This window comes from Lonchura striata, chromosome 3 (assembly GCF_050655825.1).
Source record: "Lonchura striata isolate lonStrDom1 chromosome 3, ASM5065582v1, whole genome shotgun sequence".
NCBI classification, from domain to species: domain Eukaryota; kingdom Metazoa; phylum Chordata; class Aves; order Passeriformes; family Estrildidae; genus Lonchura; species Lonchura striata.
Window position 1 is genome coordinate 32,440,835 of NC_140705.1, and position 15,982 is coordinate 32,456,816.

At 39.9% G+C, this 15,982-nt stretch overlaps 1 protein-coding gene across 2 annotated transcripts in view; it reads right to left on the reverse strand.

Annotated features, from left to right (window-relative positions):
• Nucleotides 1-14,691, reverse strand: part of PHIP (PHIP subunit of CUL4-Ring ligase complex) — a 99,721-nt gene extending 85,030 nt beyond the window's left edge. For both annotated transcript variants that reach the window (XM_077782322.2, XM_031504410.3), the window contains exons 1-6: nucleotides 14,405-14,691; nucleotides 14,237-14,295; nucleotides 14,024-14,053; nucleotides 13,807-13,866; nucleotides 3,687-3,837; nucleotides 3,475-3,573 (exon numbers count right to left, since the gene is read on the reverse strand). In XM_077782322.2, coding sequence (XP_077638448.1) covers nucleotides 3,475-3,573; nucleotides 3,687-3,837; nucleotides 13,807-13,866; nucleotides 14,024-14,053; nucleotides 14,237-14,295; nucleotides 14,405-14,450 — 445 coding nt within the window. In that variant the 5' untranslated portion in view covers nucleotides 14,451-14,691. The remainder of the gene's footprint in view (nucleotides 1-3,474; nucleotides 3,574-3,686; nucleotides 3,838-13,806; nucleotides 13,867-14,023; nucleotides 14,054-14,236; nucleotides 14,296-14,404) is intronic.
• Between the last annotated feature and the right edge of the window lie 1,291 nt (nucleotides 14,692-15,982).

Consider the following 15,982-nt stretch of genomic DNA (forward strand, 5'->3'; position numbering starts at 1 on the left):
TAATTCCATTGGTACTTTACTCAAAGTTCCATGACTTCAACCACTTATTTATTCTTACACACTACCAAGTCATTTATTTTAGTATAACTCACTCTAGACTTGACTGAACATGTATAACAAGATGTTACTTTTACACAGATCTTTTAATAGAAATGCAGTATTTTCCTTTATTTTCTTCCTATAGTTATCAGAATAATAGAGTTGCACAAAGTACTGGGAAGCTAGTTTTTAGGCCTAAAATATTTACTGTATTTCTAAAAATAGACATTTACACTGCTTTCAGAACCTGGCTTTCTCTTTACAGCCAAAACACCAGTACCACTTAATAAACATACTGGAAAAAGTGTAAAACGCTTCAGAACTTTTCTTGAGATTGATTACTCTGCAAAACTGTGAAATACATCGTTTTGCTGGTCAGGAAAAAAAAAATCTTCTTTGTCTGGGGCAAACAGCCAGTCTCAGCCACATCCTCATGCCCAAGTGGTCAGCTTTCCCAAGAGTTCTGAGCTCAAAGCTCTCAAAGGTTTATGTTTAGTTTCATTCCTTTTTCAGCAGCTCCCAAATATTACTGAAAAAGAGCTCATTTTCTGCATCCACAAAATTGAGACCTTTAACAAAACAAATTCACATATGACTTAGCTGCTTTTGCTCTAATTTCTTAGGCACTTCAGCAGCTTTTTTATGAGCTATATTGCACAAGTGAGCCCAAATGGACAAAGACTATTCAATATTCAAGTTTTACTTTTCAACGTGTTCTACAGATACTCTATAGTTTTCAGGGGAAATATGTATTTGTACAGATCTATTTTAATTGGTATAAGCCAGCTACCTATAAGGCAGGTGGCATTACATACACAAAAATAATTCTAAGTAATATTCCATCAGCATTATACCTGCATTAATTCACCAGGCTAGAAAATAAATTAACGACTTTGTACATTCACTGAAATGTAAGTTAAGTTTTCCTAGCCAACACAGAGGAATTTCAGTGTCTTTGTTCCTGTTCCTCAAACATTAGTAGGATATCTACCTGAAATACATACAGCCTGAAGAATAATAGGTTCTAACTTTTCTCTTTTTTTTACATAAAATGTAGTCTTCCCAGGGGAAAATTGTAAGTTATTTAAGGAAACAGAAAAAAAATTCTAATTCAATTTATAAAAGAAGTGTTATTCAAGTTCCTTATCTCATTGAGAGATCAGAGTAGATAGAATAAGATACATCAAAAGTAAGTGCTTTAGCATACAGCTCTGAACCAAATATCCCAAAAATCCAAATACATTTCACAGTTGAAAACATTCAGTTAGCAGCACTTATATGAATGTTTGGAAAAGGAAATTACTGGTCATGAAAAAAAGTGGTATTTGAAATAACTGCAATTTTGCAAACATTCAGCGCTCTGCAAAAGGTTCAATAAAAATAACATTTATTTAGAAAGCCTGACTTGTTCTTCTCTAAAAAAGAGTCTGAAAGTTATTTTTCTTAACATTTTATTTCACTACCACAGCAGCTCTACAGCTTTCTTTGAACTTCAGCTACCATGGATCTCATACACTGATCTTTTCCCCCTTAAAAAGTATGCACCAGCTACCATACACTGTAAGCTACAGTACGACATAAAACAGTCTTCAATCATTCTGATTCCTCCAACATGTTTTAAAATTTCTTCACACGAAAAGCTAAACAACCACTAAAGAAATCAGCTATTAAAAACCTCAGTCCTACAGTCACCTTGCAAAAAATAGCCCAAGATTTTCCAAGATTATTATCATCCAGCCATTGCACTACCACTCAAGAAGGGAATTTTCTAACCAGCAACAAGTATTTTCTCCTACACACCTAGAGCACAACACAGAAAATGCCCTCTAAGTGAATACAAAACTAGTGGCTCTAAACAAAACCACATTGAATGATGCAGGTGCTACATTAGGGTTCAAGTGAACCACTTCTGATCAATACACATACCAACTGAGGAGTTCTTAAAGCTCAGCTCTAAACAACAAGCAAAATCACATTATCATCCTACAGTCCAAGCAGCTATAGAAATACCATGGAAAGCATGTAACTTGTGCTTTAAAATGGAAATGCTACTAGGACACTAAACATTCTGCAATCTACCAAGTCAAAATTGGCTGTGCTGAACCTGAGTGTTTAACTATAGCATGGTTCTGCTTCAGTTGTTGGGAGAGAACTGTAATTCTCTGGATTAAGTGTAATGGTGTGTATTTTGAGATTTGATTTTGAGTTCCTTCAACTGAAGAAAAAATACAAACAGCCCAAATTAACCTGTCTTGATTTTATCTTTCATACATGTTATGTGTATCCATTTAAATTCATTAAAAACTTAGTGGGTTCCAAAAGCCTCCAAAAGGAGTTTAGAGATTGAAGAATTGCCAATGGCAAGTTATCACATTAAAAAAAGTCTCTGTTCCTATTAGTGTCTGCGTACATATTTATATTGTGATACTATATATAGCATATGTAAATATATTATTTCACATACTTTGTTATATATTAGTTTCCCAATGTATCTGCAAGTCTTCTCTTTTTTTTTTGCCTAGACAGAAACGTTTGTCTTTGCAGCAGCAGCTGCACCTGATCCAGAGCCAATCAACTGGATAGTCGATGCCCACTCTCATCTAAAACTGCGCATCTATCTGCAACTACCATTTTAGTAAAAAAACCCAGTCTTTTTCTGGTGTAATCCACACAGACAATTTGGTCTTAATCATTCTCCCTTCAGTGGACATCAATAGGGAAAGATGAAAAGATGCCAGTGATTCTGCTCATTTTTCTATACATGAAAAAAGATAAAGGGTGCTCCTTAAACAATCTTCTAAAATATCACACCTTGATCCTTCTAGCAACTAAACAAATGTGTATCTTTGTTCTTAAAACATGAAAGCTAACAAACATTTCAGTGACCATGTGAGAGCTTAAAAATAAAAACTGCAATACCTCTGACCTGCAGCTTTCAATTTTTCAACAGTACAGACAGAACATGCATCCTTCATGATACAGCACAGCAGAGAAAGCTAAAGGACAGCTACAAAATTAGTGAATGGACCAGAAAGCAAAAATAATAACTTCTACAAGACTCAAATTTTTCCAAAGGAAACCATTACCAGTCTACATTACTTACTTTTCCCAACAATGGGTATAGGTCTTGCTGCCCTATAATACTAATTATTTATCTACTGGGAGCCTTATTATATCTTTAAGAAAGAGTTTTGTTTGTATGTAGTCATTGTTTAAATACATTTTATCCAGTTTCATACTTCAAAGACAAAATTAGCTTCAGAGAAAATTTTACAATGAATACAGAAACATTGCATCTTAAAAACACTAGAAGTAAGGTATGTGACACTGACAAGGGCAAATATAAACAGAATTACGATTTCTCTCACCATCATAATAATCAATCACCCTGAGAGTTAGGTTTAAAATGGCAGTCCCAGAATAAAATTGACTTACCTATACTAGGTGGACTGCCATAATTTACAGGAGACTCTGGAGGCCTTCCACAATGTAGTGCAGCAAGAGCAGATCCCTTCCATACAACATGTTTGCAACCTGTTTATTAAAAATCACACCAAAATATAAAGGCAAATGAGCTTTTTCATGCAAAACCACAGGAAAGGTATGAAATATCAAGAACTCTCAAAATTCTCATGAAATTTTCATACTTTTGTTTGTACGAAGCAAAGACTGTCTGCCAGCCCCTAATAATGTCTGCACTCCAGGGACACTTTGTGGAATTTCTTGCTCTAGAAGCGGTCCAAGTCGATGGCATATTTGAAGCAAGTGATCAGGTGCCAAATGTCTGTAGTATTTCACCTATTACATCAAAGAGCAAACAGAACATCTGAGAAAGAATACAATATTTTTGATGTATTACTGGTTTAATCTTTTCCCCCCAAGACTCCTACACAAATTCGTAACGAAATTATAGGATATTAAAGGATAAAAAGAAATAATGACCTTTAAGTACAATAATTCATTCCAGCTGGTCCTAATTAATTCTTCTCTTCAACACATGCCACTTTGTACAGAGAACTGTTGATATTTACTACTTTCTGACTTCAAGGCACAATTGGTCATACACTAATAAGCTCCCTTATAACCACAGTAAAAAAAAATGTAAAGCATATATTCAATATTACATTTAAGTAGTGGTCTCGTCAATTCAAGTTACTATAAGATAAAGATGAGACAAAGATTGTAAAGACAGGAACATTTACTTCTTTCAAAAATTACAAATACCAAATAAATAATATAGCTTTGTAAAAGAAAATGCAAAAACAGTCCACCTCAATTTACCTAAGTTAAAACACCTTGAAACTTTACAATTGGCTTGATTTATTTTACATCTAAAGCTTTTAAACAAAAATGTTGTCTTAAGTAATACAACTTTTAAATTGGTTTATGTCTTCCCTATTGCGTCTATAAACATGACAAGTTTTTGCAACAGGTCAATTATACAGTACAAAAACAAGCACCTATTATCAGCAACATAATTTCTCACTACCTTGATAATAAGCCACCTTTAATGACTGCCAGATAAAAACAGTTTATTCTTTTGAACTAGCATAATTCTAGACCAGAGAACTGTCTTAAATAACAAGGGGGGAAAATGCTTTTGAAATGTATGTGACAACAATAAAAAATCCTACTAACATAAGACTTTTGGTTAAGAAACAGCATTTTTAAAATGCAAAAGCTGTTGTCAATTCAGACTATAACAAAAACAAATTAAAATCATAAATTAAGAAGGAGAATGGACTCAATTTTTCCAATTATTGTATAGAATTTGGCATGTAGTCGTTTTGTGTTTCATATAGCCTAAAATACATCTTCACAGTTTTACTTCACAGAAGAGGGAAGAAAGCAGCAAAATACTGAAGAAAAAGCTTGTGATGTTTTGTTATTCTGTAACTAGAGGAAGTCTTGACTGACACTTGGGCAGAATTATCCTTCTGTATTACACCCAATTAACAGAATATACCTCATTCTTCATCAAATGTGCTCCTATCTTGCTGACACACCACAATCTTTTAATGCACTCCAGCAGTTTAACATAAAGAGTGCTGATGTCTGAAACTGAGGTTCTGGAAAAGCCTTGCTTACACCAGTAATTCCCACCACCATCACAATCTCCTAATGAAGTAGGGAAAGTTTTCTCTCTCCTGTCCTGGTCTAACACTGGCCAGTAGCTCAGCCTTCTGCAGCCACTTGATCATTCTCACTGCAGTGGAATGGTGGAGAAAATCAGATGGGTAAAAGAGAAAAAACTTGTGTGTTGAAATAAAAACAGTTGAATAAGTAAAGCAAAATCTGCACAGCAAGTAAGGCAAAGTAAGAATTCATTTACTACTCCCATCAGCAAGCAAATGTTTAGCTGCTCCCTGGAAAGAGGAGTTTTTCTTCTGTGGATTATATTACATTTGTAGAAAGCTTTGCAAGCTCTCTGAATTTGGCTGCCTAAAAGTTAAATAACTTGCAAAATTCACACAAGTGAAAAAGGTTTTTTTCAAAAAATATTAAAAATTTATTTTATTTAAATAAAATTGCAGCTCTTTATAAAGATCAGTTAATTTTAAATTGCTAAATTCAATGTCATCAGACAGCACACATAAGAGTGTGCTCTTCTGAATTATTTTAAGGCAAAAAATAATTCCAAATTATTAAGATGTGAAAAACTAATCAGAATAGCAAATCAACATGTGTTTTTCTGCTTAAAGGAGCAATCAGTCAAAATACATGCATGAGAGCTCTAAAATACCTAAATAGCCATAAGAAGTTATGAAGCTGTATACACTTTAGCCATCAACAGCCCTGATCCATTTCCTTAGCTTTTGTTCGCCTCTCTCCTATCAAAAGAAGCACAAAAGCTTAACAAACACTGCTTTCTGCTTAATTCCATCTGAAACCAGAATTTAAATCTGCAGAATCTGAATTCATCTCTCAAAGATTAATAACTAGTGAGGTTTTTTTTGTTTAACCATGAATAACACAACTAAATACACAATACAGTTGTCATTTTATCCTGCTCAAGACCCTACATTTTTACACATCCTAAAAAATGCACAAAATCTAAAGTAAATTAAATAAATCATCTTTGACACATTCCAAAACTACAGCAAGCTAACATCTTGAGTCATATTTCTCATGATTTGTCATCAGCCATGTGCTCACTTTTTATTTTAGGAGAAATTAGGTAGGCTCAATTCCTCTTGTAGTTTTTAAAGCAAATGTTTTGATAAGAGGTATCTGTCTGTTTTGTTCCTGATCATCTGTATTAAAGATCTCAATATATACCTTACACCCACACTACAGTCTCTTCTCATTTAAGTCCATTTGTGTGAAAAGAGCTATTTATGACACATTATGCAGTAGTTGTGTGATGCTTCTTCACAGTATTTGTCTAAGTAATCATAGTTCACTACTAAGCAGCATTTGCAGTGGCTCATTAACAAACTGATTCAACAATACTTAGCGAGCTGCAGATTTTGCCAAAACAGAAGTGGCATTGCCCATTTAAACACTTGTCAGTTCCAGGAAGTTTATAGAGCTATTTCATGAACCATGCACAGTCAACATTCTGCTCTCATTTTCCTCCAAAAAGCTAAAGTACACACAAGAAACTTAAAAAAAAAAAGCTAGGTTTCATTTCTCTGCAAAATCAGACATGAAAACTTATTTTATTACAGTCTTTATTTTGACTGATTCATTTTTCCTTTTCTTCTTCTACAAACAAATAAAATGTGGAATTTCAATAAGTTATTAAAAACATGCTATTAATTTTCTCCAGGTAACATAATTTCTTCATTTAAAAAAAAATGTTTTATCTACTCCAACTGCCTGACTGACTACTTAAGGGCTGACCAAAAGTTAAAGTACAGTGCTAGGAGCATTGTCCACATGTCTCAGCCAGCAACAGGCTTGGGGCTTTGACTGACTCTCTAGGAAGTCTATTCCAGTGCTAATTTGTATGTGTGAGTATCATGGTAGAAGTCACTAGTTGAAAAACTGTAACAGAAATTCATCCAATTTCTCCCTTTTAAAAAAGGAAAAATAAGAAGTACAGGAAAGATAACCGCAACCTGGTAGCAACAAAGCAAGACAGGACAAGATAAGTTTATTTAATACATTAAAATTATTCAGATTGCTCCATGTGTAGCCTACCAGAACTGACAAACCACAAAAAGAACCTAGAATCAACAAAAATATACCTACAACACAAAAAATCCACATCCAGAGTACTTTCAAAATACTTTCAAAGTACTGAGACAAAACAAAATAAATAAATTTTTGTTTTAATAGCAACTTTAGAAGCTTTGTCAGAAACAGGAAAGCTCAAGACAACACAGAATGAAATTTGAAATTAATATAATGAAATAATAAAATAAAATTTGGTTTTATCTCTGGTTCCAAGAGAGAAAGGAAAGCAAAAGGAAAAAAATAACAGATGTACAAGTATTTAAAATTCATACAGCTCTAAATGAAAGTGAAAACTGGACTCTACAAACAGGAATTTTAAGATTATATGCCAAAACTGTGATGTCAAACAGCACAAAAAGCACAGGATTTTTTCTCTGCCAGTCTCTACTGAAACTCTAGCTGTTTTTCTTTCTCGCCCTATTAGACTTACTTCAATGTCTAAATCTGTCTGTTCTCCCAAAAGAAATGCATAGGAGACATGCTTTTAAGATAAAATAATAAACCCTCTTTTTGTTCTCACAGCCTTTTCACGTAAGTTAACACTTCTTAACTATCAATGTAACATAAATTAAACTCTGTTAGCAAGTACAAAATTTTCAGATCTTAAAGCCTAAATATTATTTTCTAGAAAATCAGAAGCAGCATTACCCTCAAACCTTTCCCTTTACCGACTATCCCCCAACTTCATCTATTCCAAACAAGCTGCACAGGAATACACAAAATGCAGCTACACACCCATCTGGACTAACGTACAAATCTTTATCACCTTTGAAATAGAGCTAAGTGCTTATATTTTCATTCTGCATGACTCTGCAGCATAATTCAGCATCAGAATCACAAAGAATGAAACAAAAGAATTGTGGTTTGACCTAGAGTCTTTAGTTAAATTTGCAATACATAATGCAGTTATTCACCATCAGTGTTTCAGACATCAAGTGAAATATGACCTTATTCTAGTGTTCCAAATACTCTGCACACTGAAACATTCTCTCAAAAAATTGTTAGTTCCCTCTCCCACCCTGCTAACAGTCAATATGTTCAACTACCCGGTTGGCTGTAAATATGGTTCAGAAAAAACACATTTTCATGCAAGGGCATTTAACAACAAAATCTGCGTCAGTCAGCTACCTATATTCCAAGATGTGAAAGCTCAGTCTAATACTAGCAGCTCTCCCGCTTTAACTACCCTGCTATGTAACATATTACCCAAAACAAGCCCCAAACTGAATTACAGTAATTATTGTACTAAATCAGATCATCAATTTGATAGAGTACCGTGTACCATCAGCCACTGCATTATCACTTTAAAATTAGGAATTGCAATTAAATGCAAGTAGTTTTCTCTGAAGAATTCTCATTCCGTTTTTTTCTTTTTTTTAGGGGGGAAGTGGGGGGAGGTCTGGGGAGACAAGGCAGGGACAACCAATAACAGGGAGGGAGATCCATTTTCCCCAAAATATATTTATTTCTTGTATACTTTCTAATTCTGCTTGAGCTAAAACTATACTAATCCTTAACTACTATTTCCAATCAGAATGCCTAATATTTTACTATGAGATTACTCTTTCTCTAATTAAATACATCTATATGAAACCAGCCATCCCAAGAACACATTATTTTTTCAACTATTTAATGCTTTTAATAGGTGTGAGGCCAGAGCAGATAAACTCAAGCCTTAGTATAAACATTGTGCCACAAGCTTACCACATGAGAAGGTGTGAGCAGAGGCAGCATTTTTTGCCATATGGACTAAGATATTCAGCTGTGCCTGTTACTGTTAAATTACCTGTAGCTATTTGCCTTTCTTAAACTCGCTCTTAACATTTTGTGGGTTTTGTGGGTTTGGGGTTTTTTAAACAAAAAGTTAGACATTAGAAACTTGATATTCCTCTTCATCCCATCTCTCAACAGTGTATCTTAGTCCCAGTTTGAAAGAACTAGCACAAAACAGTTGGCTTGGCCAATTTTCTTGATTATCTGTGGAACAAACAAATGTGTGGTGCTACCCACAACAAACAAGTGTTTCCCTATATCAAAATATAATAGTTTGAACAAAGAGGTTTTAACATCACCCAAGGTCTCAACTATGGGAATCAACTATGGGACTAGTCTATAGAGCAGAAGCACTTGTCTTTCAGAACTCAGGAGATAATTTATGTTGCTATATGTCCAACAGAAACACTGTTAATGAGACCAAAAAATCTGGCTCAGGATAACAATCAAAATACTTCAGTTTTCTTAGCCATAGTGCCAAGTTTTTCAGAACACCTTCCAAAATATTGTATAGAATGTCCCCAAAATACTGTTAATAAAATCTAGGTGATAATGCAACTCTCTGATTCAACTCAATTTTGCTCCCTATTTCTTTGAATATCTTTACAGAACAAGCTTACTTTCCTAAAGAAATAAACCACTTATTATCTGTCATTAAGAAACAATTTCTAAATAGTAACCACAATTGTGCCTAGAGGACTTAACTACCACATGAACAAAGAAACACAATATCAATGTACTTAGTGCCCCATTCCCACCGATACTCTCTGTAACTTCATGTAGGTTTGCACCATAAAAAAAGAACAGCGGAATGGCCTGAAAAAAGTGTTTTGTAGTTTTTACTTGATATCACATTTAACAATTGTGGGCTGGAGAAAAGAAAGGCACAAATGTAAGCAAAACAATCATCAACAGTTCCCGAGACCAAGACATACTGCCTAGTAAACATATTGGGCCATCCAATTTGGTGTGAAGCCTCAGCTTTTCCCTTCTTCAACCACCATCACCACCATGAATAAAATTCTAATGCAAAAGAGAAAATGACAAATTAATATTCTGGATAAGAAAATTCACACAATTGTTGTGATCATCTACACTACTATGCTTGTACCATAGAAGACCTTAAAAACAAAACAAAGAACAACAACAACAAAAAACCAAACAACACACAACATTCCCTATGGTAGCTCTAAATTGTCAAAGAGAATCTCAACAGTTGGTTTCATTCAAATTAAGTCTACTTTGCTCCCAAAAGAAGCAACTGCAACACAGTCTCCAACCCCTCCACACCCACTCCTATCATCTCCCTCATGGTGTTGGTAAGACCCATGGTGTAGCACACAAGAAGAGCTGAGCCATCTTAAAATTACTGTTTATTTTTCAGACAGGTCAGCTGCCTCATCCACCTAACCACACATTTGAATGAGCACTAGTGCCTACACAAAGGATGCAGTAGAAATGCACAGCTTTCATCCACAGCATACAATTAGAGCAGCTACACCCATAGGGAAACTGCAACATGAAAAAAAAACAATTACCCTGGAGTCAAATGAAGCACCGAAGCTTGCTCGTGTAAAGGCCCTAACAAAAGTGTTCCAAAGTTTAACGATGTAACATAACACTTAAACATCTTATCCACAATGTCTAAACAAATTCACCCTGCCTTGCTCTGCTGTTAAATGAGCTGTTAACTCTTAAAATTTCTCAGTTTCTGTCCCCCATAGTGAGAAAACCTTAATCTTTCAAAAGAGAGAAAATAAGCTAGCCTACAATTTGCAAGTTTTCACAACAAAAGCAAGATCACAAAACATCCTGAGATCTGTTACTGAAGATCTGTCACCCATCATGCTTGGTAGACCTACCAAGGACTCAATTCTCACAGGGTCTAGGGTTATAGCACAAATAGAAATCTTAATACTGGCAATATTAAAATGATATCAACGCTCTGAAATAAGAGCCTACACTACCAAAGCCACATTCAAGTTATTTATTTCACCACACATGCTGACTCTAGAAAAATACAATAGAGGAATACTGAAATTCAAGAAAAACCATTTAAGAACGTAATATAATAGCATTTCTAAACTCATGTATTTGCCTGTAGCATTACAAACATCCACAGCATGGTATCAGCTTATTTAAGAAAATGAAACATTTACTTTCACTGGCCAAACAGAAAAATGAAAGTAACTTGCAAGATGAAAACTGCACCAGATTTAACATTATTTGCACAAATTAAGTAACAGAAATTAAACATCTAGGGCTGTGAATTCCAGTCTAATAACAAAAAGTTAACTCCAATAAAAATTCTTCAATAAATGCTTTCAAATGAGGACCAAATCAGAAATATCATAATATCTTGAAAATATATTAATATATATTAAAGGAATTATTTTACAAAAATATAAATATAATAAAAAGCATGATTTTCTACACAACAAAAGAGAAACTTGGGATTAATTTTCATCCCAGTTACACAAAGCCATTATTCTATCCCAGAATAAAAATAAGATATCTAGCCCTACATTTACTGGCAATTTTATTTTTTAGCCTTTTAACCCTTCAGACCTCTCTACAAAGTTTAGTGAAAGCTTAGGACATTCATGTCTGAGAAAAGGTATTAAAACATGGCAAAATGTGCCATCTTGAGAAGGAAGAGTTGGCATCTTAACGCTGGAAAAATTAAAAAAAAAAAAAAAAGAGAGAGAAACAATGTTAGTTCAATAATTTTCTATCTCAAAAGCTAAGAATCCTTTGGTTTGAAACAAATAAGTTTTTGTTTAATGAAAGAGGACAGAGAGAAAAACTCCTCAACTCTTCTTTTGTACAAAATGTAACTGCCATGCTGCAAATACATTTCCGTGCCAGCTTCCACATGCCTAAAATGTCAAGTAATACAAAGTTCACATAGCTTTGACAACTAAGGCAAGAACAAATACAGGATGGAGGGAAGCATCAAGAACAAAATAACCAATTACACACACACCCCCCAAAATCTAGGTAGGGAAAAGGTGGGAAAGCACTTAGAAATGTTTATTAATAAGTCTAAGGAAATTTTGTTATGAATAAAAGACTAGGAAAAGAGAAAGGATTTAGTCAGCACCACCGCTCTGAATATAAGTATCCAGCATCAAGTCCAAAGTTTGAGGAAGTACATCTTATGTTATTACAGACCTACACTGACTAAATTGGTATTTACCTGCAATCCATAAAAAAGTTTCTTGGAAAGGGTCTGAATGAACTTATTTCTCACCAACTCTTTTTACTTTAAACTTTAAAATGTCTTTTTTCCTCACTTTTCCTTTCTTCACATCCTTTTATACTCTGACTATATAGAAGAAACTCACTTCCATGCTACACTATGACTGTACCTCCAAGTCTTTATAATTTATAGGATAAAAGAGAACAGGTATCAGTAAGTTTTACCAAGCAACTCCTTGAAGTGGGCAAAACAGCCTCACAGTCTTACAAATAAATAAGTAAATAAGAATAGTGTAATATATCGTGCATTTTGAAATTCCCAGTTGAGTTTCTTCATATTTTATTTCAGGAAAGTTAAAAGGTACTGATAAGCATTCTTATGTTTTCCACAAGTTAGTTGCTGTCAACTCTTCCACACCATACACATGACAATGCCTGTGGCCAATGTAACTCTTGCTAAAGAAAGAAAGCAATGCTGTAAATAAACCTGTTCTAACTACAATAAATACCTATGCTTCATACTATAGCATTTGTTATATAATTAAGAAAATGCATGTGGCAACAGTTTTTATCAGAGGCATTACAAATGGAAATGGTTCTGTCTCCTTTTGTGCAAGTTCAAAAGTTCTCAGCATATCTGTTTCAGAAGTACTGCAGCTCAGAACAACTACAAGCAACCAGCAAGAGAAATCTCTCTTTGATGAGCATCATAAACAAGGCTCAGTCTTTCTCTTAAACCGTTTTCAGGAATTCAGAGACTAAATTATACAATAGTGTACCTGCAATGAAAACTGTACTAGCAACAAGTTGCTAAGAGATAATTCGGACACTTTAATTGCTGTTTTCCCAAGTGCTGCAGTTACCAACATGTTAGGGAAAAAAAATCCAGGCCCCTCTCTGCTAGCCAGAGCTACATCGCTGAGAGTAACACTTCGTTTTATTACTGATCTAACCTGAGACGAAAAGCACACACAAGGAAACCTTAAAAAAGAACCAACCAAAAATCCACTCAAGTCAAATTTGCGGTGTGACCCCGGCAAGCCCGGTTACTCGCACGCAGCACCGCGCGGTGTATAAAAAGCCCCAAGCCACGGAGCGGAGCGCGGGGCCGGAGCGGAGCGCGGGGCCGGGCCGCGGCCATTGTGCGCGCGCGGGCGGCCGGCGCGCAGCGCCCCCGCACGGCCGCGCGCGCCCCGGCACCCGCCGCCGCTGGCCCCGCCCCGCCCGGCGCCGCGCCGCGCGCGCGGCTGTGGCGCCCGCCCGCGCCGCGTCCGTGACGTCGCGAGGCGAGCGCGGCCGGGCCCGGCGCGCGCGTTGTTATTGACCCCGCTCGGGCGGGCACCGGCCGGACCCCGGCCCGAGCCCGCCCCGGGACACTGACGGGGGGCGCAGGGAGGGACAGAGGCTGTCACAAAAATCTAAAAATAAAAAAACATAAATCCCAAAGTTTTGTTGCTTTTTTTCCCCCCTAAGTTGCTGCCCTTTTTTTTTTTTTTTTTTTGCGGGAAATTCAATTTTTTTACCGGGCTGCTCAGAGAGACGGAGGGAGGGGGAAAAACAACTTTGCCCGTCGCAGCGCTCTCTCCTGTTACCAGCGCCTGCTCCTCTTACCAGGTTCTCGTAGCTCCGGGGATGCTCCTTGCCCGTCCAGTCCGTGCGCTTGGGCAGCAGCTAAGGGAGGGAAGAGAGGGCGCCCCGTGAGCGGCTCCCCCCTCCCCCGAGGAGCCCCCCGGCAGCGCCCGGGATGGGGCGGGGGAAGCGGGGAGCGAGGGAAGGGGGAGGGAGGCCGCAGGCGGGGCGAGAGCCGGGTGCACGGCGCCGCTCTTACCTCTTTCTCCGCCACTTCTCGGATCAGGACCTGCAGCAAAACAAAAGCGGGGCGTGAGGAAAGGTTTCAAAAAGAGAGAAAAAGGGAGAAGGAGGACGAGGCGGCCAGCGCGCCGCCCGATCAGCCGCCCTGCCCGGCCGCCCCCTCCCCACCAGGCCCGGCGGCGCCATCCATCCATCCGTCCCTCCATCCATCCATCCCTCCATCCCCTACCTGAGCCGCTTGCTGGCATGGTCCGTCCTCCAAAAAGCGAGCGATGAGGAAGTAGAGCTCTGCGGGGAGAGGAGAGGCCGTCAGGGCTGGAGCTCGCCTCTTTCCCGCGGGCTTCCCTTTCTTCCCGCTGCCCGCCGCCCCTCTCCGGCTCCCCCGGCCACCACTCACCCGCTCGCAGCTCCGCCGTGTGCCGGCTGCCGCCGTCCCCGGACATGGCGAGGCGAAAACCGGGGAGGGGAGGGGGGGAAAGGGGGAGAAGGGGGGTTGCCCGGGCCGCGCTCCCGCGGCAGCGTCGGGTCCCAGCGAAATGCGCCCGCCCGGTCGCTGTCACTGCTCGTTCACCGGGGAGAGTCTCGGCTCCACCATTCAACCCACGGGCAGCAGCAGCAGCAGCAGCAGGAGGAGGAGGAAACAACAACTCGCAGCCGCCCGCCGCCAACGCCGCCGCCGCCGCCAGCCAGCGCGAGCGAGCGAGCGCGATCCCTCCGCCAGGAGAAAGAGTCCCCTCCTCCTCCGCGCCCCCTCCTCAGCCCCCACGGCCCCGCGCGCCGCCCCTTCCCCGCGCCCCCCCAGTCCCCGGCGCTGCCTGCCGGGGGTGGCCAGGCAGGGCAGCAAGGGGGGACCCGGGCTCTGCTGACCCCGGCTACCGCCCCGCTGCCGCGGCGGCCCCCAGCGCTGTCCGGCGCCGGAGGGGAGAGAGGGGCGAGCGCTACGCGTTTATTAGCGGGAAGGCGGGCGGGCTGTGGCAGAAGATGTCGGCGGGGTGGGCGGGAAGGCGGCGGGCGGGCGGCTGAAAGGCGCTTTCTCTGCGCCGTGCCGGCGCGCGGAGGGATACGACGCACGGGGAGGAGGAGGGGCCGCGGAGGCGGCGGGGCAGCGGCGGCGGCGGCGCTGGAAGTTCCCTTGTTCCAGCGTCGCCAGAATGGGAAGCAAGCGAAGCCAAAATGCCCCCGGGGAGCGCGGCCCCGCTGGGGAGGCCCGGCGCTTCCACACCCCCGCCTCGCGGCTCCCCCGTAGCCCAGCCCGCTCCCTCGGAGCCAGCCGGGGACCTCGGGGCGCTGCCAGGGGCTTTGGCATCTGCGCGTAAGTGCCACAGTGTCACGCGTTGTTGGTTCTGATTCTTGCAACATCGCGCCCGGGTTCCTGCCGTGGGTCTGGAGCGGGGGGAAATCCCAGCGAGCCCCCAGCAGCCAAAAAGGCGCCTTTCTCCGTTGTTCGGCGGGTCTGCCCAGGCGGCCCCGCCTGGAGGGTGAAGGACTCGCAGGGCGCTCGCTTTGAGAACTTCCCTTAAAAAAAAAAAATACCCAAAACAAAAACCAAAACAACCAAACAAACCCCGACAGCTGATAACGATTCTATTCATCGCTCTTGCCGCCAAGCAGATCAGACATGCGGGACTGACGAATCTTCTGCCTTCCAGGAGCGATGGATAAGAGGAGTGTTGTCAACGGCAGGACGAGCGATAGATGGTGATGCCTGCAACCTATGGCTGAACTGGAGGTAAATCTCTAGCGGATCGATAACCTACCGAAGGTTCCTGAAAGGCTGCAACATTGTACGGAGCCCGGTTAGCGGTTACATAGTTTCTTTATTTAATGTTTGCTACCTTGAGGATACTGAATAAAACCCGATGGTTTGTGCTGTAACTGCTTCTTAGCTGCTTACAGGAAAAAGAAAAAACAAAGCCGGTGTCCGCTGATAATTAGCTTTTTTTAAAAAAATCCATATCTGATGAGGGATTTAAAG